The sequence below is a fragment of the Rhinatrema bivittatum genome, chromosome 8 (assembly GCF_901001135.1).
Source record: "Rhinatrema bivittatum chromosome 8, aRhiBiv1.1, whole genome shotgun sequence".
NCBI lineage: Eukaryota > Metazoa > Chordata > Amphibia > Gymnophiona > Rhinatrematidae > Rhinatrema > Rhinatrema bivittatum.
In genome coordinates, this window is record NC_042622.1 from 238838990 (window position 1) to 238863196 (window position 24207).

The 24207-nt window shown below is 47.1% G+C and overlaps 1 protein-coding gene across 1 annotated transcript in view; it reads right to left on the bottom strand.

Annotated features, from left to right (window-relative positions):
* Positions 1 to 2405: 2405 nt before the first annotated feature.
* Positions 2406 to 24207, bottom strand: part of ANKRD24 (ankyrin repeat domain 24) — a 50172-nt gene continuing 28370 nt past the window's right edge. The window contains exons 11-19 of the mRNA XM_029613558.1: positions 24073 to 24183; positions 14786 to 14821; positions 14508 to 14606; positions 14009 to 14081; positions 11204 to 11325; positions 9297 to 10853; positions 4915 to 5094; positions 4199 to 4264; positions 2406 to 3798 (exon numbers count right to left, since the gene is read on the bottom strand). Of these exons, the coding sequence (XP_029469418.1) occupies positions 3721 to 3798; positions 4199 to 4264; positions 4915 to 5094; positions 9297 to 10853; positions 11204 to 11325; positions 14009 to 14081; positions 14508 to 14606; positions 14786 to 14821; positions 24073 to 24183 (2322 nt within the window). The 3' untranslated portion in view covers positions 2406 to 3720. The remainder of the gene's footprint in view (positions 3799 to 4198; positions 4265 to 4914; positions 5095 to 9296; positions 10854 to 11203; positions 11326 to 14008; positions 14082 to 14507; positions 14607 to 14785; positions 14822 to 24072; positions 24184 to 24207) is intronic.

The window sequence follows — 24207 nt, forward strand, 5'->3', positions numbered from 1 at the left end:
AAATTTCACAGTGCATGACTCTAGCCTAAGGTTGGTCGGTAGTGAGTTCCAATGCATGGGGCCAGCAATGGAGAGGGCCCACTCTCTCGTGGATGAGAGGTGTGCCTTCTTTAAGGATGGCACTTGGAGGGTCGCTTTGTTGGAGGTTTTAGTGGGTCGGTTAGAGCATGAGAGGCGGAAGGGGTCATCAAGCCAGTTGGAATTGTGTGTGTAAATGACTTTGCGGATAGTGGTGAGGGTTTTATAGAGGATGCGGGATGGGACAGGGAGCCAGTGAAGGTCTTTAAGGACGGGGGTGATATGATCGTATTTACGTGTATTGGAGATGGTTCTGGCTACTGCATTCTGCAGCATTTGGAGGGGTTTTATGGAGGAGTAGGGTAGGCCAAGGAGGAGGGAGTTACAATAGTCCATTTTAGAAGAGAGTGTGGCCTGAATGACAGTACGGAAGTCATTAGCATGAAGTAAAGGCTTCAGTTTTTTCATGACATTGAGTTTGTAGAATCCCTCCTTGAGGATTGTGTTGATGTGTTTTTTTAGGTTCAATTGCTGGTCGATCTGTACTCCGAGGTTTCTGGCACAAGGTTGTGAGTGGATTGTTTTATAGGCAGGATCGTTAGCAAGAGCGGGTTTGATAGGTAGATGTTGAGAGATGAGGAGCAGTTCTGTTTTGGAAGTGTTTAGAGCCAGATGGAGGTTTTTGAGTAAGGTATTGATAGCTGCAAGGCAATTTCCCCAGAATTCAAGGGCGTTAGATAGTGAGCCTTGAATGGGTATAATGATTTGCACGTCATCAGCATAAAGATAGAATTTGAGGCCGAGATCAGTTAAGAGCTGGCTACATAAGAAATAATAGCCCCCAGTACAGCTTTAGCAGCGTCCCAATATAATAAAAGGGTATCAGAGTGAATACTATTAAATTCCATATACTCTTTCCAAGGATCAATGAGATAGGAGTGAAAAACCTTATCAGAATATAGGTAAGGAGGGAATTTCCAAGATCTCGAAGACTGCGTTGGTAAACCCCTCCAAAGTAACCCACACTGGTGCATGGTCTGATGTTGCCAAAAGTCTAATGTCTGCACCCTGTACTTGTGAGAAGGAAATCTCAGACAATAATATATAATCAAGTCGGGACTTCGTGTCGTGTGCCCTGGAATAGTGGGTAAAGTCCTTCTCTAGAGCAGTGGTTCTCAACCTTTTTCCCATCGTGACACACCTGATAGACCACGTTCACATCTGTGACACACTGCTCATTACAATTCATGGTGGAAATAAAAAATAAAGGCCCAGTATTATTGTTATTGTTAAGAATGACACAAGGGAAAGATAAGTACTCTGTCTGAACAGAAATTGCATAAACATCCCATACCAAAACAGCGCCAATTTCCAGCACTCACACTTACAAGGCAAAACTGAAAATATTACACCAGGCCGGAAAACTTCAATATTCCTCCTATTAGGAAAATGGACCAAGCCAGGCTGCTATAGAGTCCTACACAGAAACTACACGCCAGCAGAATACCTCACCTCAGTCACATGTTCAGATCCTCACCTAACAAAGAATAAAGAGATCATAAAGTATAAATAGAAACATGCCAATGAAAACTGTACTGGAAACCGCAACAAACCAGAGATTCTGTGTGCGGTGTAACAAAGGAAAAAGAGAAACATCACCAGTGTCATAAAACAAATCAAGAAATATAACATCATTAGCAGTAAAACCAGCTGATGAATGAAATATCCAATAATTAAAAACTCATACCAAAAATTTCTAGAGACCAATAAAATATTTCCAAATAGCAGGCACAAAGACCCAATAATGAAAAATAATAATGATTAAAAAATGCTTTGCTCTGCATACCTGGGAACATTTGATATCCAGGTGCCCTGAGATTGTTTTGAGTTAGCAGGAGGAGCATCACATTCTCCTCTCTCACACACAAGCGCTCTCTCTCACACTGGCTCTCAATCATGCACATTTACACATGCTTTTTCTCTCTCACTTATATACGCTCTTAATCACATATTTACACACATGCTGTCTTTTCACACACACACACAGGCTTTCAGTCACACACATACATGCTGTGTCTTTCACTCACACATGGACTCTCATTCACACACAAACATGCTTTCTCTCTTTCTCTCACACACAGGCTGTCAATCACATATTCTCGCACACACATACAGGTTCTCAGTCATACACTTACATTCATGCTATCTCTCTCACACACAAAGGATCTCAATCACACACACATACTCTCTTTTACACAAACAGGTTTTCAAACACACACTTACACATACAGGCTCTCAGTCACTCACTCACTTACATACATGCTGTCTCTCTCTCTCTCTCTCACACACACACACACACAGGATCTCAAACACATATGCATGCTTGCTTGCTCACTCTCTCCCCCCACCTAACTAGCGGCAGCAACAGCCTCCTCCACTTCCAGTCCTCGCGGTCTCGAGAAAGGACTCCCATCGGCTGCGGGGGCTGACGTTGTTCCTCTTGTGCTCTGTGCCGACTGTTCATTCTTAAGGCCACGTCTTTCTTCTTCGGGTCACACTGCTAGCACTGGCATGGTCTCTTCTTCCCGTGCGCACGGCCACTGCATTCCACTTCCTCTTCCGGACCATGGGGGACAGGAAGAAGAGACCATGCTGGTGCCGCTGACTCCAGATCTCCTGCTGCATTCCGCCCGGGCTATATGAATTTCTATTTCGCTGGGGCAGGGGGAGCTCTGGGCCGGCGGGGGACCGGGAAGTGTAGCAATACACCTGAATGTGCTTCGTGACACACCGGTTGAGAACCGCTGCTCTAGAGGATGAAGACACCTCCAAACATCTACAAGACAGAGATGTTCACATATATATGGGATACCTCTTCTCTGAGAACTCCTACTGGAGGGGTCAAGCCAGGCATCGATCTATTTGGGGGTCAGAAACCATATTGAAATCCTCACCAAGAAGGATAGGTATATGAGAATAAAGGGCCAATAGGTTAACAATCTGGGCAAAGAAAGCATGAGAATAGATATTAGGTACATAAATACTCCCCAGAAGTATATGACCCTCCCCAAATATATAATGACACTTGGGATCTTGCATCCTTTTTAGCTGTTGGAAATGCAAGGATTTATACATCAGCATTGCTACACCTGCTTTAAGAGCAGTAGTGGAGGCCTGATACACTCGCCGAACCCATTGTTTCTGCAATTTAGTATGTTCAATAGCAGTTAAATGTGTTTCTTGAAGGAGAGCTAAGTCAGCTTGGAAGCGCTGCATGGCCTGTAAGAGCTTGAAGCGTTTCACCACATTACCAATACCACACACATTCCATGAAAGAGTTTTAGTCATCCTCCCCCTCCAATGAAAGAAAATAAGAAAAAGGAATATGCATTATTTCTGAGTAGAGGAGAGAGACCCCCTCCCAGCCTAGGTCACCCCCAAGAGAAACCACGTGGAACAAGACCTGTGAAAAAGACTTAGAAAAAGGCAACATACTGGCGCAGTGCAGGACAGACAGCTAAACGGTGCTCACAGTGGCATTGACTGTTCGGCAAATAATGTGTTTTGTTACAAAGTCAACAATCCCAAAAGATCAACAAGCCATCAGAAGCTGCAGTAACAGCTCCGTTTTGAATTGAAAGTTCTGTGGCGATGTCCTAATGGTCTCACAGCAGTGACACAAGGGGCTGGATCTTGACAGGCTTATCTGCCTTGTGCCACCAATCGCTGCATGGTTAGAATCTGCTGTAAGAGTCCCATCATATCTTCGCCCATCTGGCCCTGTAACACAAGGTAAGGGAGGGTCAGAAAATCTCAAAGTGGGAAGGAACTCTGTACACACTATGCTTGAATCCCCCTCTCCCACTCTTTCCATGCACAAACAGGATGCGTACCCCTCCAGTGCACAAAGCGAACACACCCAAGAACCCTGCTCCCCAAAGAACAAATAGGACACACTCAAGACCCACCTCCCCACAGACAGGACATATGCATGAAACCCTCCACAGGCTCAAACACAGGACACCTAGAGGTTTAAGATCCCTACGTGAAATCTCCTGCGCCCTCAAACACAGTGTGACCATTAGGAAATGTGCAGCAAAAGGAGAATCCCTCAAATAAGGTGATGGACAATCTGCAAACGCCTCCATGCACCTCATCATCATCAAAGATTCTGACTTACCTGTACAGCGTTCAACAGGTGAGTCCGATAAAAGAGGATGGTAGAATTGTACTTCCTTTCAGCTTCCTGCAGTCAAAGGACACAGGTATTACTAACTGGGCCGGTGCAAGAGTATTTTGGCACCCTAGGCAAACCTCTGTTATGCACTCCCCACCCCCAACTTACCTACTGGCGGCTCCATCACAGTGCTCCCGTCTTTGGCAGTATTGGCTTTCCCCCTCTGGGCCTCATGCTGCTGGGAGTTTGCCACCCCCATAATTTTGGTGCTCTAGGCCAGGGGTGCTCAAACTGGTCCTACGAGCCCTCCCCCAGCCAGGTGGGTTTTCAGGATATCCCTAATGAATATGCATGAGATTTATTTGCATGCACTACTGCAAATCTCATGAATATTCACCAGGGACATCCTGAAAACCCAACTGGCTGGGGGAGTCCGTAAGACTGGTTTGAGCACCCCTTTTCCAGGCAACTGCCTAATTTGCCTAATGGAAGCACCGGCCCTGATTATCAACTGGCCTCTGCTACAGCTGACAGAGAACATGTGTCCCTCACCCTGATAAAAAAAAGCCAGAGTCTCTGACATAGAAACAGGTGTCCCTAACATATCACCTTTCTTTCACTTGCACTCTAACTGCCAATGACAAATCTGCTATAACACTGGTGAATGGCTTCCTGGGTAGTCATCTGTCTATGTGCGAGTAGGAAGTTGCTTTACTCACTGCCAGCTGCTGCTGCAGGGCCATTGCTCTCTTCTGCAGTGCCTCTGCCTCTCCCTGGAGTTGGGTCTGGTGCTGGGGGTGGCCCATTGCTTTAGGAAGGACCCCTGCTTGGCTAGAGAGCTGGGACAAGCTGTTCAGGGCCTCTTTCAGTCTGAAGATCTCCTTTGAGAGCTCCGTGATCTGCAGATTTAATCAGGGCAAGCAAGTCTGAAGGCTGTATTTGAGTGTGTTTCAACTACTGCAGAATCAACAAAGAGGCTAGTGGCACCTTACAGAAATAGATTTATTGAGGCATGAGGTTTTGAGGACAAAAGACCACTGATTCTGATACACCTAACAAAGTGAACACTTGTCCTTGTAAGATTACATTTCAATAAATCTGTTAGTCTATGAGATGCCACCAGCCTCTATGTCATTTTTGCTACTACAAACTAAGGGCCTCTTTTACTAAGTATTTTTCCCATAGACACAGAATGGGAGAAAAGCCTTAGTAAATCAAGCCCTAACATAGCTACCTCTGGAAGTTTCATTAGCTGATCATTGATATTGATTTGAAGGTCAGCTATCACTGGCTTCCAGCCACAGTGCAGCTCCAGCTCTGGTAAATGTCCAGGCAGTCTGCTGTTTCAACTCTTAATCCTTTGCACACAAGCTTCTTGTAGTCTTGTGGTCTTGTGTTTTTAAATTGAAAAGCACTTCTACAAGCACCAGAATGTATTGGGATGAAAGCTGGAAAGCCTGGATCTGTCCGCTGCCTTTCCTGAGATGGATATCTTAATCGAGAGTGGAGCTTCTCTTAAGAGAAAGATGTGCTCAGGGAAAGGCCTATAGCATGTGTTTCCTGCTGGCTTCCTAGCTGCCTTATTTATTTAAAACATTTATAATCTGCAATATCTATGATTCTAGGCAGCCTATAAATCAACATACATAATACAAATAACAAAATCAACATAAAACAATCCAATAACTAAAAACACAGTAACTAAAATCACAAATAAAATCTCTGCTTCAAGTGCAAAATATCTTCAATGCAGTTACAACAACTCACTGGACACCTGCTCAAATAAAAAGGCCTTTAATAACTTCCAGAACTACACTACAGAAGACTCTGCTTTCAAATCCTCTGGTAAGGAATTCCACAATAGTGGACCAACCATCCCAAACAATTTCTCCCTTGACTCTGAAGGATGTACTAGTCTATTCATAGGGAAGACCTCCAGAAGATTACGAGCAGAAGATCTTAAAATTTGAACTCGTGTATAAACTTCAAGGACTGAATTAATACAATTAGGTACTATTCCATTAGTAGGTTTAATTGCCAGCATCACAATTTTAACTTTAATACACCAACAGACTGGTAACCAATGAAGTTTGAAAACTGGAGTTACATGATCCCGAATTCCAACTCCAGATACATCTCTTGCCGCCATGTTCTGACTGATCTGGAGGGCCCTTAAAGTAGAGTAAGAGAGATCAATACACAAAGCATTACAATAGTCCAAAGGTGAAGTGACTAGGGCATGCATAACAGATCTGAGATTCACATTAGATTAAAAAGGTTTTAGTTGACATAGCACATACAGTTTAAAAAATGATTTCATCACTACGTGTCTATTTGAGGGCAACAAGACAAGGAGGAATCAAGTATAAAGCCTAGATGTCACATTTGATAGCTCATGGGATGGGCCCGCAAGCCACTGCACTCACCCCCAACACTGACAAACTTTGTAACAGGATTCCACCAAGCTGCGCGACAGGTCACTGCCATCACCTGCCACTCTCAGCTGTTCTCCTAGGTGCACGCATGCCCAATGCCTTCGCTTAAAGAGCCCACAGCAGGAAGAGCTGTGGCACCCACCTAGCCTCAGACCTATTTAAGGCTCCTGGGACACTTCCACTTTTCTTCAGCCTCAAGTCCCCTAGTGTGCCTTGAGTCCCAATTTGTGTTGCTAGTTGTGTGGTGTTCCTTGCCTTGCCTGTTTCCATGCCTGTCCATCCTTGCTTTGTTTCCTTGCCAAGTTCCCTTGCCTTGTTTGTGCCTCCGTTGTGTCCTGTCTTGTCTTATCTGTTTTGTTCTCTGTTCCTTGTCCCCTCAACTTGACTTCCTGGACTCTGACCCTGACCTGGATCCAGACCTCCCTTATTCGCTACCTGGACCTGACCTTGCTCTGTCTGCTGCCTGTTCTCTATTGTTGCTTTCTGCTGCCTGCCCCAAGATCCAGCCTGTTCTCCATTATTGCCTTCTGCCGCTTTCCCCGACTTATGCTCAGTCTTGGATCCTTGCCTTTGGACTGGCCTGGGGATCCACCTAAGACCTGCTGGCCATCAGAACCCAAGGGCTCAGCCTGCGGGGGAGGTGGTGGTTTAGGCGAAGTTCCAGTCAGTCCCGTCACAGGGCACCTGCGACAGCTGTTGGTGTGAGCCTAGTGGGCTTGCTCACTAGGCAGCGCCAACCACAGCTCAGCTCAGCTCACTCCAAGCCATCTCGGGCCTTGCACAATGGATCCAACAACAGCAGGGTGTCCTTGACCAGGTAATGAAGCTCCCCGAGGGATTGGCCACCCATATGGACACACAGGCTCTTCTTCCAGCAGTTCCACCTCCACCCAAGCTGGCTTCTCCTCCCAGGCCTCCTCAGCTTCACCTCCACCGTGTTGTCTTGGGGATTCCAAGGAGAGTCGCAGCTTCATAAATCAGTGCTGCATGCACTTTGAGTTACAACTGGCCTCATTCCCCATGAATCAGACCAAAGTAACATACATTCTCTCCTTACTGGGTGGCACAGCCTTAGCTTGGGCCTCTCCCTTGTGGGAGCGTGATAATCCCCTGCTCCAGAGCCTCCCAGTCTTCCTTTGTCAGTTTTGGCTTGTATTTGAGGAACCAGGTCAGGACTCTTCTATGGCAACAGAGCTTCTACAGCTTCATCAAATGTCTCGGACTGTCAGGGATAATGCGATCCAGTTAATGGAACAAAGTCAGCATGGCTTTACCCAGGGCAAGTCTTGCCTCACAAATCTGCTTCACTTTTTTGAAGGAGTTAATAAACATGTGGATAAAGGTGAACCGGTAGATATAGTATACTTGGATTTTCAGAAGGCGTTTGACAAGGTTCCTCATGAGAGGCTTCTGGGAAAAGTGAGAAGTCATGGGATAGGTGGCGATGTCCTTTCATGGATTGCAAACTGGCTAAAAGACAGGAAACAGAGAGTAGGATTAAATGGGCAATTTTCTCAGTGGAAGGGAGTGGACAGTGGAGTGCCTCAGGGATCTGTATTGGGACCCTTACTGTTCAATATATTTATAAATGATCTGGAAAGAAATACGACGAGTGAGATAATCAAATTTGCAGATGACACAAAATTGTTCAGAGTAGTTAAATCACAAGCAGATTGTGATAAATTGCAGGAAGACCTTGTGAGACTGGAAAATTGGGCATCCAAATGGCAGATGAAATTTAATGTGGATAAGTGCAAGGTGATGCATATAGGGAAAAATAACCCATGCTATAATTACACGATGTTGGGTTCCATATTAGGTGCTACAACCCAAGAAAGAGATCTAGGTGTCATAGTGGATAACACATTGAAATCGTCGGTTCAGTGTGCTGCGGCAGTCAAAAAAGCAAACAGAATGTTGGGAATTATTAGAAAAGGAATGATGAATAAAACGGAAAATGTCATAATGCCTCTGTATCGCTCCATGGTGAGACCGCACCTTGAATACTGTGTACAATTCTGGTCGCCGCATCTCAAAAAAGATATAATTGCGATGGAGAAGGTACAGAGAAGGGCTACCAAAATGATAAGGGGAATGGAACAACTCCCCTATGAGGAAAGACTAAAGAGGTTAGGACTTTTCAGCTTGGAGAAGAGACGACTGAGGGGGGATATGATAGAGGTGTTTAAAATCATGAGAGGTCTAGAACGGGTAGATGTGAATCGGTTATTTACTCTTTCGGATAGTAGAAAGACTAGGGGACACTCCATGAAGTTAGCATGGGGCACATTTAAAACTAATCGGAGAAAGTTCTTTTTTAATCAACGCACAATTAAACTCTGGAATTTGTTGCCAGAGAATGTGGTTCGTGCAGTTAGTATAGCTGTGTTTAAAAAAGGATTGGATATGTTCTTGGAGGAGAAGTCCATTACCTGCTATTAAGTTCACTTAGAGAATAGCCACTGCCATTAGCAATGGTTACATGGAATAGACTTAGTTTTTGGGTACTTGCCAGGTTCTTATGGCCTGGACTGGCCACTGTTGGAAACAGGATGCTGGGCTTGATGGACCCTTGGTCTGACCCAGTATGGCATTTTCTTATGTTCTTATGTTCCCTGCTCCTCTACTCCCATACAAACCCATGTGAGGTAAGGATTACTGCCAACCTTTTTGTCCTTTTCCCTGACCAAATTGGCCGAGTCTTCAATATGACTGTGGAGCTCCTGGATCCTCTGCGACTCCGATCTAAGGTTCTCCAGCTGCTTCTGCACAGCAACCAATTGGTCCTCAGCTGCATGTTTTTCACTCTTCATGAAGAGGGCCTCTCTCTGCACCTGGAACACCTCTGTGCAGGTCTTCTCATGCTTCCTCATCATGTCATTGAGCTTCAGGTTTAGTGTGTTTACCTCTGCCTGCAAGGTGCACCTGATCTGCTCATGCTCCTCAAAGGTAGTTGCCCCTTCTTTCCTGGCCTCAAGCTCTTTTTGCACCTGAGATAGTTCCTTGTTCTTCTTGGCCAGCTCTTGCTCTAGCTTGTTGACTTTTGATTTCAGCTCTTGGCTGCTGACCTGAAGGGATTCCTTCACCTTTGTGTGTTCCATAAGTGGGATCACTTCCTGTTGATATCTGTCTGCATCTTTTCGTAGCTGGGCCAATTCCTGTTGATCTGCACTGTGGCTTTTCTGAAGTTCCAGCAGCTTTGTGTTGGCTTCAGTTAATGACCCATTCAGTGTCTCTACAATTTGACTGTGTTCTTGTTTAGAAATAAAAGTGGAACTTAACTGCTCCTTCAAGGACCGCAGCTCCTGCTGGATTTTCTCATGGTCTGCTTTAAGCTTGTCATACTTTTTTTTAACTTTGTCATGTCTTTTGCTCTGTTCGCTCAGCTGGGTCTGAAGTTTCTCGGACTCATCAGTCTCTCTGGATGGCTCTGATGTGCCATCCAAACTGCACTTCCTCTCTTCCAGAGACTTTCTCAAGTTTTTCAGTTCCTCTTCTGCCTTATTATATTTGTCAAGTAGCAAAGTCCTCTCTTTTGTGACTTCTTCCAAGGAGCTTCTGAGGGACACAGTCAGTTCGTTCTCTTCTGGAGAAGGATGTTCAGCTGATAGTCCTTCTTCAGTCTTTAGCTTGCCTTCCAGTTCTTTCACCCTGGTGTCCTTTTGTATTAGATCTTCTAGAGCTCTCTGCAGGTCCATCCTAACCTTTTCTAGATCACCACTGAGGCTCTCTGCCTCTGCCTTGTGACTCATCAGGCCTTCAGTCTCCTCCACTGACAAGACACCCAGCTGAATCTGTTCTTGAAGCATCCCTACCTCTGCCATGGCCTTCTTGTACTTAGCTTGGCTATCAATTAACTTTCTGATCAGCTCTTCCTTGTCTTGCGCTTCTAAGTCTGCATCTTCAGCTTCTCCTTCAAAATCTTCAGTTCCCACTTTGTCTGGGCTTGAAGTCCCAAGTTCTGTTTCATTTAGAGTTATCTTCATAGCCTGGATCTTCTGCTCATACTCTTCCTTCAGCTGCTCATAAGCCTCTATGGGCACTAACTTGCAGGAAGCTGAGGTGTCCTCTGCTGTCACTCCCTGAGGGGTCTTTAATGCAGCCTGAGCCTCTAGGTATTGCTCCTTCAGCCTGTCAAACTCCGTCTTGAGGGAGTCATACAGAATAATGGGGATGAAGTCTGCTGAGGCTTCCATGTCATCCTTCTCATAGTTTTCTAGAATCTGTAGAGATAAGAAGAAGAAACCAGTTGGCTGGAACTTTACACCATAAAGTACTTATTTACTAGCAGGCTATTGATTCGTTTGGAACAGGGAAGTTTCTCCACCAAACGCAAGACACTGTGAGATTTAATAGATTGGAGGAATGCAGCATTTTATGATTGGCATGTACAGTACATTAGTATTCAAAAGGAACATGTTCACATTTTCTGTCACCTTCTATGCTGAGTTCTATGAAGAACGGTATCACACTGCTGTGAAGGTCAATCCTGCCATATTGCAGCTGGTGAGATGGGGCTGGGAAGACTTCAGGAGAATGGCAAAAGAGAAAGGAGGTAAAGCTTCAGAGCTACCTGGATCTTTTCCTGCAGCTCCTTGTTCTGTGCTGTAAGGGACCCCACCTGTCCCTGCAGGGCGGCTAGTAGCCCTTCCAGTGATGGATCCTGAGATTTCTTTGAGAGCAATATTTCTGCACCTGAAAGAAAACACAATGAGACCATGGACTCTGCCACCCTTTATCCAGGGATTGCTTTCCTACAGATTCCTGCAGAACCTTCCTAGGTGGTGCCCAAAGTGGGGAATCAGAAAGTGGAGAATGGCCTCTAGCAACATAGCTCTGGGCCGCACTGGGGCGGACAGAAGCGTTCTGTATATGGAGAACTTTAGCCCCTCTCTTGCTGGCCTGGAACTGGCAGTCTGCTGCGAGGAGAAGCAGGTGCTCTGCCTCTGAACCATCGGGTGGCTTTGGTAAGTTGAAGGTTGAGCACACCAGGAGGGTTTGCATAGAATCTGAGGCTAAGAGCTGCAACCTCACTGCTGAGGAACCAGTCTGGTCTTTAGTGCTTACAAAAGGAATCTCTGGAAACAACACCTTGTTCCCCACAGTGTGAGGGCTGCTGAGTTGTGCAGGAAAAGCCAGAGGGAGATCTATGAAGGTTTGATATTGAAGAGGTATGTACACTTGTTGAAGCGAAAGAACTTAATACTTGCATGCGAGCAGCATGAACTGAACTTGTATTTATCTGCATGGAACTGAAACCCTGTTGCGTAAAGTCCATTCAAGCAATTGGACTTGTTGTTATACTGAAACCTGTGACATGGAAGCCAGCACATTAATACTCTGTTGCCATAATGAATAAAGCCAATCTTGAAACCTGAAAAGATTTGTGGCTTGTGTTAGCAGAGCCTGAAACCTCAGAGGACTCAGCACCTGGGAGCTCCAGTTGTGCAATTAGGGGTGGATTTTTAAAACAGTGCACGCGGGGTACATTTGTGCGCGCTGGGTAGCGCGCACAAATGTACACCCGATTTTATAACATGCGCGCGCTGCCATGCGCATGTTATAAAATCCGGGGGCGGCGCACACAAGGGGGTGCACACTTGTGCACCTTGTGCGCGCCGAGCCCTAGGGGAGCCCCGATGACTTTCCCCGTTCCCTCCGAGGCCGCTCCGAAATCAGAGTGGCCTCGGAGGGAACTTTCTTTTCGCTCCCCCCCCACCTTCCTCTCCCTTCCCCTATCTAAACCGCCCACCAGCTCTTCCTCAATCCCCCCTACCTTCGTTATCTTCTTTATGCCTGCTTGAGGCAGGTGTATCTTGTGGGCCGGCGTGCCATCCCCCGGCACGGCCGCTGTGCCGGAGGACTCGGGACCGCCTCTGGCCCGCCGCCCCGCCCCCGGCCCTGCCTCCTTCCCGCCCCTTTTTCAAAGCCCAGGACATACGTGCGTCCCGGGGCTTGCGCATGCCACCGAGCCTATGCAAAATAGGCTCAGCGCGCGCAGGGGCAGGTTTTCAGGGTTACGCGTGTAACCCTTTGAAAATCTACCCCCTAGTGCACACAGGATAACGGCAGGTGGCCCCAGACCTTCCCCAAAGCAGAGAGTGAGCGCTTTCAAGAGAATTTTCAAAGGCATGCAGCCGGGTAAACACCGTCAGTCGTCCTGTGTGAAAATCCCTGTTCTTTGCCAGCTAAAAGCATATGGGGGCTTCTATAGCATGCGGACTGCTCGCCAGCTTAAACAGAGGCATTTTGAGAACATAAGAACGGGGGTGGGGGGGGGGGGGTGTTCATATTGGGGAAGTGAAACATCATGTGCGCATCAGAGTTCCATAAGTATGCACGCTATTTTAGTACCCTCTCCCCTTCAACCCCCGCAAAAATAGCAGGTGCACAGCACATGGACACATAGAGATCAATTTTAAATCAAACACGCATGCGCCCATACTCGCATATATCGGCACGCGAGCGAGGATACGCTAGAGTTTTTTTCATTGTGTGTGCACGTATATTTCAAAATGCACCAATCGCGCATAAGCATGCTCCTAATTTTAAGAGGTTACTCGAGCACAGCCAGCGCGCGTGTGACTTCCAGAGGACCTTGTCAGCTTTTACACGCGTACATCAGCGAATTTTAAAACATGCTCACGCGAGGCACATACCCAGTTTTCCAGTTAGTTCACCAGTCTATTCAGTTAATATCGAGCCTTTCAGACCTCTCTAGTTCTTCATCCTGCACGCCCCCCCCCCCAGTTGACGCAGACCCCTCACCCTGTTCTATAAGCCCTAAAATTCGAGATCTGCAGTCTCGCTCCTCATCAAGAGCAGTGGTAAATTTCTGTGGATATCTAGCGTACGCTCGCTGCGATTTTCAGTTTTAAAATTTGGAGTTATTCGCATAAGCCTTGGCCCCGCCCTGCTCCCTTATTCCTTACAAGCACACAGGTACATGTGTGCATATTGTGTGGCTTTTTAAAATCTGCGTTGCTCGCGCTCGGCCCACGTATGCACGTATGTGGGCATTTTTGCGCAAGCAACGCTTCTAAAATCGACTTGTTATAGTGTGCAAACTTTACGCCGGTTCATTTTCAAAGGGAAACTTCCTGAGTGGTTTCTCTTTGAAAATTTCCTAGAAAACACTATTTGAAAATTGCTTCTTAATGGCTGCACTGTGCTAAAAATCGGGTCTGACCTGAGAATGGGTGGAGAAGAAATGGGTTTCCACCCACCCTGAGAAATTTAGCCCATCTCAACCCGTGTCAAGAATGCAGGGATGTGGATCCTGGACGATTCTGCTCTTTCATCCCAGGTGGCAGGAATTTTCACTCCACTAGTAGAGAGGGTCTGAAGCTAGTGTACAATAAGGAGAGAACCGAAGTACCTGGGAACTCAAGAAGTTCTCCCTCCTCATCCTGTAAGGTCTCGATGTCATAGCTGGTATTCTCTTTTTCATTCTAGGTCAAACAGAACAGAAAATCAATGCTCCTGCCGCCCAGATGTACTTCTCCCCCCACAAGTGTCTATCCTTAACTACTACTGAGACCCTGGTCACCCACATGACCTTCCAGAGACTGTCCTTACTGATCTGCTCATCTTAATGTATCCTCCTATGGATGACCCCCTCCCCCAAAGCAATGAGAATGATAAGAAGGTTGAACTTTTAGTGCATCTTCCACTGCATCTGAGTGCTGAATAGTAATAAAATATATGGTCGATCTGACTCCGGTCAGATTCAAGACATATGGTGTAGGTGTCTTTAACGTTCAGTGTGTACTGCTTTTCTCTTTGTGATATGCTGAGGACTTATGTTTTAGAATGAGGTGACCCCCTACCTGCGTGATGCCACCCTCCCTTCACTCACGCACATTCTTCAGCACTACCTCTAGCAGTGACAGCTGGCTTTGCAGGGTTGACACCTCCTTGCTGAAACGGTCACTCTCTTCTTCTTTGTCTGCTAGCTGCTTCTGGAGATCCCTAATCTAGCAGGTCAGAAAATCCAGAGAGAGGCAACTAAGTCAGGCAATGATTCTCCATCCTTCAAAGTACACGCACTAATGCAAAGCTGGAATGACTTCTATTACATCGCCAGCTCAATGCAAATGCACTTGCTATGAGCAAATGCCTGTAGGTGAGTCATTTTTGCTTTCGGTGTGTGTACCTGTTTCTCCATGGAGCTCCCATCCAAGTCATGCTGCTGGTAGGAAGAAAGAGCCAGAGTAGATTAATGCCATGGATTATTTCTCCATATACCATAGCCCATCATTGATCTATTATATTTGGACCCAAGATGTCAAACCAACCCTTTGAGTCACTCCCCCAATGGATCAACAAGATACTAACCACAGTGTCAGTCATGCTCCAGACTGACCACCAGTGCACCCTGCTGATCACTAAGGCTAGAGGAGTGGTGGGAGTGGCTAGAGGAGTGGTGGGAGTGGAGCAGTAACCCCATGGTTAGCGCAGAAGGCTGCGAATCAGGGAAGCCAGCGTGCAAATCCCAGCGACATTCCTTGTGACCTTGAGCAAGTCACTTCATCCTCCATTGCCTCAGGTAAAAATTGAAGGGCTCGTTCATACATCTGTGTTAGGCCGTTTCCCAGGCGGCAAATACATTTCAAATATGTCACATTATTATGCTGCTGGCACCATGTGTATTAAAATGAGCCAATTAGCAGGCAAATGGTTTCCATACTGGCCTGACCCAGTATAGCGAGTTCTTATGTTCTTAATCAGCTTATTACTAGCTTAAACTATGCAAATCAAATAACACGGCTTGCCTCAAAAATTGCAAGTCACATTATTTGATGTGAAATGAGCTACAAGTAGAAGAGCAGTGGGCAAAACTAAAAGGAGCTATTGTAAGGGCAACTAACTTTTTTGTTAGGAAAGTAAATAAAGAAAAGAGGAAAAAAGAAACCACTATGGTTTTCTAAAAGGTAAGGGAGAAAAGGTTAGCGTTTATAAACCTCAAGAGATGATAGAAAGAAGACAGGTGACAATATTTGGAAAAGCTACAAGAAGTTAGGAAAGTAGTGAGGAAGAGGGGAGGATTGGCCTATTGAGGGATTGGGCATCCTCTGGTGGGCTGGTTGCTCTGATCACGTGCTTTCTCTCCTCAGCTTCCTGGTCTGTAGCCCAAAGGAAAGCTCATCCTGCCATGGCCAGAAGAGAGGCCTGCGGTTCCATGGCAGAGCCCATCCTGCGTGGCTGGAAGAGAGGCCTGCAGAGCTGCATGGTCCCCTCCTCCCTCGCAGAAGCAGCGAGGTAGTTATAGTTTTCTCCCTCCTCCCCTCCTATAGTGAAGAGCAGCGCAACTAACCCACAGTGGCCTAAGACAAGGCCCAGAAGAAAGAAGGAAGCCTGAAAACTATGTGTGTGTGTGTGTGTGTGTCTGCATATGTGAGAAAGGGTGCCTGCTTGTATATCTGAGACAGCCTGCATATGTGTGTGAGAGAGGGAGAGCACCTGCATGTGTATGAGAGAGAGAGCCTGCATGTGCATGTGAAAGTCTGTTTATGAGAAAGTGAGAGAGCCTCCACATGTGTGTGAGAGTCTGTGTGTTTGAGAGAGCAAGAGCACCTGCATGTTTGTGAAAGCAAGAGAGACTGTATGTGTGTGTAAGAGCAAGAGAGGCTTTTATGTAACACCATATATGTGAGTGAGAGAACCTGTGTATGTGACAGCTATGTGTGAGGGAGAGAAAGAGAGTATAAAGTTTGTGAGGGCCACCCCTCCCCCTAATTCACAACAATCTGTGGGTGACTGGAATTCAAAAGATCCCAGGTATAGAGAGATGGAGATTTTTAATCCTATTATTTTAAAATTTGGGGTATTTCATGTGTCTGCTATGTTGAAATATTTGGTATTTGAGAAATAGAAAAAAATGTATGTTTGTTTTTTAAATTATTGAATATTCATCGCCTGTTGCATTTTTTTACATATTTATTCTTTTTATTAGTATGGTTTTATATTATGAATCATGTTTATATTTTTTTATTTTATTGATTGATGTTTTGTGAGGAATGATGATGCTTCTGTTTTTCCATTGTTGCACTGCATAATACAGACAGGCTTGCTGTGGTTTCCAGAGCATATATGTGAGCTAGGGATGTGAATCGTTTTTTGACGATTTAAAATATCGTCCGATATATTTTAATCGTCAAAAATCGTTAGGGCCACGATACAATACCAATTCCCCCGATTTATCGTCAAAAAATCGTAAATCGGGGGAAGGGGGAGGGCAGGAAAACCGGCACACTAAAACACCCTAAAACCCACCCCCAACCCTTTAAATTAAATCCCCCACCCTCCCGAACCCCCCCCCAAATGCCTTAAATTACCTGGGGGTCCAGCGGCGGTCCGGAACGGTCTCCTGCAATTGAATCGTGTTGTCTTCAGCCGGCGCCATTCTGCGCTGCCATTTTGCAAAATGGCGGCGGCCATAGACCAACACGATTCGACTGCAGGAGGTCGTTCCGGACCCCTGCTGGACTTTTGGCAAGTCTTGTGGGGGTCAAGAGGCCCCCCCCAAGCTGGCCAAAAGTCCCTGGGGGTCCAGCGGGAGTCCGGGAGCGATTTCCTGCCGCGAATCGTTTTCCGTACGGAAAATGGCACCGGCAGGAGATCGACTGCAGGAGGTCGTTCAGCCTGGGGTCCGGAACCCCCGCTGAACGACCTCCTGCAGTCGATCTCCTGCCGGCGCCATTTTCCGTACGGAAAACGATTCGCGGCAGTAAATCGCTCCCGGACTCCCGCTGGACCCCCAGGGACTTTTGGCCAGCTTGGGGGGGCCTCCTGACCCCCACAAGACTTGCCAAAAGTCCAGCGGGGGTCCGGAACGACCTCCTGCAGTCGAATCGTGTTGGTCTATGGCCGCCGCCATTTTGCACCGCCATTTTGCAAAATGGCGGTGCAGAATGGCGCCGGCTGAAGACAACACAATTCAATTGCAGGGGGCCGTTCTGGACCGCCGCTGGACCCCCAGGTAATTTAAGGCATTTGGGGGGAGGTTCGGGAGGGTGGGGGATTTAATTTAAAGGGTCGGGGGTGGGTTTTAGGGTGTTTTAGTGTGCCGGTTTTCCTGCCCTCCCCCTTCCCCCGATTTAGCTACGGACCGCCGCTGGACCCCCAGGTAATTTAAGGCATTTGGGGGAGGGTTCGGGAGGGTGGGGGATTTAATTTAAAGGGTCGGGGGTGGGTTTTAGGGGGTTTTAGTGTGCCGGTTCACGATTTTAACAATTTTCACGATACTCTAAACACCCAAACGGCGACGATACGATTCCCTCCCCCTCCCAGCCGAAATCGATCATTAAGACGATCGAGGACATGATTCACATCTCTAATGTGAGCGAGAGTGAGTGAACTAATGAGCATGTGTGAGCAAGAGGACTGTTTAAGCCTGTGGGCATGTGTATAAGTGTGAGAGCTGCGTGTAGTTTATGCTCCCACTCCCGGTAGGGATTTTAAGGGTTCAGGGGGATGGGGGGAGGGTCCAAAGGGGGTGGGGATGTGTCAGACAGTTAATGAAGATGGTGGGGCTGGGGGTTGTGGTGCGACGGGATCATTGCAACTCAGCGGGAGGGCGGGGAAGGTCCACAGCGTGCAAGGTGCTGTGAGGTGGGGAGTGCAAGATCACTATGGCTCTGTAAAAATTGATGATGGGGGCGGGAGGAAATCGAGTGACAGGGCCCTCTACTTCAATTGATTTCAAAGTTTCCTAGCACTACTTACCCGGGTATCTTTTAAAGATATCCAGATAAGTAGCAAGTTACCTGGTCACACAAGGCTGGATAACTTAGAAACCTAACTGGCTATTTCAAACATAGCCGGTTAGGTTTTGAAGTTATCTGGCTATATGTAGTTGGATAACTTTAAGCAGACATTTATCCAGCTGAATATACAGAACAAGTTATCTGATTGTCTGTAGCCGGATAATTTCTCAAATAAACGGCCAACTGAATATTGGCCTCCTCATAGATAAAGTGACGAGGCCGGACGAGATACATCCAAGGGTACTCAGGGAACTTAGAGAAGTCCTGGCAGTTGCACTGGCTGACCTTTTTAATGCTTCTTTAGAGTCGGGAGAAGTTCCAGGGGACTGGAGATGGGCAAATGTGGTTCTTATTCATAAAAGTGGAAGTGAGGAGGAGTCGGAGAAGTACAAGCCTCTGTGGTGAGCAGTGTCATGCAGTAACATTCAAAGTAGGGAAGTCAATAAATGCATATTACCTTCCCTTCTCCTTCCCCCTCTGCCACCCCACCCTCCCCTTCCCTCTCTGGCATTCTCACATTCCTTTCCCTCCCCTCCTCACCGTCTGGCATAATCCCCTAACTTTGCCTTCTCCCTCCTTACCCACATCCCAAAGAGTGAGATTTACTGCCAGCAATCAATCAGTAACAACCGTACTTATGAGAAGGCAATACTGCAAATATTACCCCAGGCTCTAAAACACCACTACACTTCCTAGTTGGTGTTGTGTCCGTCGGTGCTAGACGGCTTCGCCCCATTTGCCTCACCTTCTTCACGGCTTCTACCGCCTACCTTGGGAAGATGGCTACCGCCACGTCTACAAGCCGACCTCTCCAGCGTCCCAGGAACGGCTATGGTGCTGCCTGTTGCGGTCTCCACCGCTTCCCCCCGCTTAGGGCTCAACCCTGCCTACCTCCGCTTCAGGAATCGCCGCGTTCCGCCCGCTCTGGACCCCGGGGGCTTCTCTCACTCCACGTGGCGGCCGCCATTATGTGCCTGCTTCTCCTCCGTCTCGCACTCAACTCCCGGAAGCCTGGCCCCGCCCGTACTGCTGACGTCACGCCCAAGTCCCGATATAACCGGCGCTCAAACTCTCTCTCATTGCCTTGCAACGAGGTTCACAACTGCATAGTTGTTCTTAGTTGCGTTCCTGGTGATCTCCACGTTTCCTGCTTCTGACTCCGGTTTGCTTCCGACTCCGCTTCAGCCTGCTGCCTGCCTCTGACCCCGGTTTGCTTCTGACTCCGCTTCAGCCTGCTGCCTGCCTCTGACTCCGGTTTGCTTCCAACTCCGCTTCAGCCTGCAGCCAGCCTCTGACCTCAGCCTGCTTCAGCTCCGGTTTGCTACAGACTCTGCTTCAGCTTACAGCCTACTTCAGCCTCCGGTTTGCTACAGACTCCGCTTCAGCCTACAGCCTGCTTCAGCCTCCGGTTTTGCTACAGACTCCGCTTCAGCTTACAGCCTACTTCAGCCTCCGGTTTTGCTACAGACTCCGCTTCAGCTTACAGCCTGCTTCAGCCTCCGGTTTTGCTACAGAGTCCATTTCAGCTTACAGCCTACTTCAGCCTCTGGTTTTGCTACAGACTCTGCTTCAGCTTACAGCCTACTTCAGCCTCCGGTTTGCTACAGACTCCGCTTCAGCTTACAGCCTGCTTCAGCCTCCGGTTTGCTACAGACTCCGCTTCAGACTACAGCCTGCTTCAGCCTCCGGTTTTGCTATAGACTCCGCTGCTGCCCGCTGCCCTGTCTTCAGCTGGCCCTCGGCCCTGTACAGCCGGTTCCCTGCTTCCCGGGTACCTTGGACTTCCTATCCTTCCTGTTTACTCTGGTCCCGGCCTAGCCCATCTCTGCCTCTGGACTCTCTGCCTATGCTCCAAGTCCTGAGGTCCCAGTGCCCTACAGGCTCCTCCCGGGGGGTTCCTGGTGAACACCTCCTGCCTGTGGCTCCGCCTCCCGGCCTACCCCGTCACCCTAGGTAGGCCGGCCCAAGGGTCCACTACCTCGCCTGCAGTGTCCGACTGCAACAGCTGCCTCCCGCCATGCTCCTCCCAGGTACCTACTAGGGTGTGTGCGCGCGCGCCACCCATGTCTTTATTCCAACCTTGGCACGAACCTCGGGGGCGTTCCCCTTTGCTGACGTCATGCCATCTGGGCATATAGCCTGCACTAATTTGCTAGCTCGTTGAGTTAGCAAGGACTTGAATCCGTTCCTGTCTACACTACTCTGCTGCTTCCGTGCTGCCGCTGCAAGCTCTCTCTCTGCCCTTCGGGGTAACTGCTAACCTGGGTACCCGCTCCTCAGGGGCCCTCTGCTTTATTTCATGTGCCTTACAGGGATCAGTACTCACTTCTCGAGGGCCTGCTCTCCCTGCCTCTGTGCCTGTACTATCTTCTGCTACCTGGTGGAATCGCATACCTACAGCAAACATCTAGTGAGTAATCTAACTCTCAGTCTATCTCATCTACAGTACTGCCTTGCTAGGAAACCTGCATCGGAACCTCCTTATACCAATGGGGTGAGAAAGGGCTCCCTCTGCTGATGGCTCTGAGACTGCTACATCCAGACTGCCTCACTACTGCCACCTCTGGTGGTACTCTTCAAGCTGAATAATAAAGAACTAACTCTGTGTTTGTGCGTCCTGAGTCTAGCCCAGTACTGTGGCTCCTCACGGGGCTTCTCCCCATGGGCGGGGTCATCTCCCACAATATCCAACGATCCACCCAAACACTGCTTAACCATAACAGTTGGTAAACAGAACAAAACAGGCTGCTATAGATTCCTACACAGATCCTACGTGGTAGAAGAATACCTTACCTCAGTCACACATGTACAGACCCTCACTAAAACTTAGATTGTAAGCCCTCTGAGGATAGGGAAATACCTACAGTACCTGAATGTAAATCACTTTGAAGTGCTGAAAAAAAAGTGTGAAAAGCAGAATATAAAAATCTAAATAAAATAGAAATAAATCTAAATACAGAATAAAGAAAGCATAAAGTATAATTAGAAATGTGCTGACAAAGACTGGAAACCACAAGTCAGACCCTGTATATAGTGCATCAATGGAAAAACAGAAACATTACCATTCCTTACAAAACATCAAAGAATAAAATCAAAGAATACAAATCATCAATAGTAAAACCATACTAATTAAAAGAACAAGTCTTTCAAAACAGCTGATGAATAGAATATCCAATAATTAAAAACTCATAAAAATAAAAAAAATTTTCCAAACATCAAATAACACCCAATAATTAAAATTAATAAGGAAAAAAAATCCCCTGTTCTCCATACCTGTGTACTTTTGATTTACATTCACCCTTAGATTACTATAGAATAGTGGGCTGGGAGGGGTGCACAAAATCTCTCCTTTTTTTTCTCATTTCACACTCACATAAACATAAGCACATGCTCCCTCTCACTCCCTCATGCTCACAAACTCACATGCTCCCTCTCATTCACTCATGCTCACACACACACATGCTCACTCATACTAATAAAAAGAATAAATATGTCAAAATATCTAATCTACTGAACATCCAATAACTAAAAAATGTTATAAACTTCCATAAACACCAATAAAATATTTCAAAACAGCAGAAACATCAAATAATACTCAATTATTAAACTAATAAGGATTTTAAAAATCTCCTGCTCGCCATATCTGGGATCTTTTGATTTCCAGTCACCCTGAAATTGTTGTGGATTGAGGAAGGGGGGCTGCACAAACTTTATCCTCTCTCTCTCTCACACACACACAGACACACTTATACATGTCATTCTCTGACACATTCCCTCTCTCATTCACATGCTCATGCTCTCACATACATTCCCTCTCTCACATACATAGGCTCTCTGTCCCTCATACACACAACACACACACAGTCTTTTTCTCTTTCATTAAGTGTGTGTGTGTGTGTGTGTGTGTGTGTGTGTGTGAGGGAAAGAGAGAGCATATGTTCGGGATCTGGGGTTAGCTGTATTTGATGATCTTAAGGTGACCAAAAAGGTGGATAAAGTGACAAAAAAATCCAGAAAGATGCCTGGCCACATATGGAGAGGAATGGTCAGCAGAAAAAGGGAGGTGATATTGCCCCTATATAGGTCCCTGGCGCCAGCCAGCTGGTCAGGTCTGGCCTTTGCCCTATTACGATAGGAGCAGCCGGCATCATTTTGAAAAATGGTCGCCGCTGGGCCTGGAGCCTCAGGGGCACTCCAGGCCCTCACTGCAGTATCAAGGACAAATTATAAGTTTTTTTACTTGAAGTAGAGAGGTTGAGGGTTGTACCAACACCAGACTTTTTATTTTGTTTTAATAATAATTTTACAGCACAGCAGCCTGTAGGGGAGGTGGGGGGGAGGCTGGATGGGGGTCTATGTGTCACTTTGGGGGTGGGCTTACTTGGGACCACATGGACCCTTTGTGATGGCGGTGCCTCAGTCTGGGGCTGCCATCCTGCTTTCTTTGGGGACCATTTCCCACTGCGGTATTTTTCACGGCGGTATTTTACCCCCAGGAAAATTACCGTAGAATTCACAAATTTGTTTCACTCTGGGAGAAATACTGCAGCTTAATGAATCAGCCCCTTAGATTGTGAGCCCTCTGGGGACAGGGAAAAACCTACAGTACCTGAATGTAATCTGCTTTAAAGTGCCTTCAAAGGCAGATTGCAAATTTTTAAAATTATTTAAAACAATTACCATAGAACTAACTCATCAACCACTCACCGGCACGGTAACTTTCAAAGCGGCGCGGCGGGCGCACATGTGGGCATGTTAATCAGCCTGCGCCCAGGGACGCCGCTATTTTAGAACATATGCTCGTAAGTTATAAAATAGCCTGGCTGCATGGACAAGCGCCTCCTAATTTTAAATGGATGCATGTCAGGGCGAGTAGTCACTTCTACTGCATAACGGGGGAAATTTTAAAGGTACACGTGGTGACGCCATTGCCTTTTTTAGCAGTTCCTCCCCAGTTTGCCCAGTTAACAGCTAGGTCCTCCAAACCCCCCCTCCCAGTTTTGATAGCCTGTACACCCCCCAGTTACCCCAGACCCTTTACACTCCTCAGATGTGGCGCGTTATGTTGGGGTTTTTTTAAACGTACGCGCCATCCGTAGCAGAAGTAAAGTGACGAGTCAGGGGACCTTGGTGCGTGTCAGATCGCATAAGTATTTATGCACTCATTTCTGGTTCACGTCTCGAAACGCCCATGCCCCGCCCCTTTTGAGAAGCTCTGAGGTGTGCGCAAAGCATTTACGCGCCTATCCAGGAGGCTTTTAAAATCCGCGTGGCCCATGCGAGCCTGACATATTCGCGCATCCCCTAATTAATGTGCGCGTCTGGCTTTTAAAATTCACCTTTAAGGTACTGCATCAGACAGGGATCTCAGTCTCTTTGGGAAGGTGTTGGAGATTCAGTGAAGGAAAAAAAAAACAGGATGAAATGGGCATGAAGACTGAGTTTGCTCCGTGTCAAGGGAAGTCAGAGTGAAACACTCAGCAGGCAGGGTTTGGAGCCATGATCATAACCAAAACATCCTTTAAGAGCTGCATCTTATTATAAATGTTACTTAAGCATTGTGACTGATCTACTGGGTTCCCTTTCATTCCTCTGGCTTCCAAATTAAAAATGCAGACTCCCTCCACGAGCCCTGGATCTGTGCTTGGAGAGGCCTGGGTGCTGCCCGAGTTACCTCCAGCTGCTGCTGCTGCTTTAGCTGCTGCTCCAGACTTCTGATTTTCTGTAGGAGATTAGCCCGTTCTTGCCTGAGAAGCTTTATTTCCTCGTAGACTTCTTGCTCGTCCTGTGGGGGAACCCAAAAAGGAAT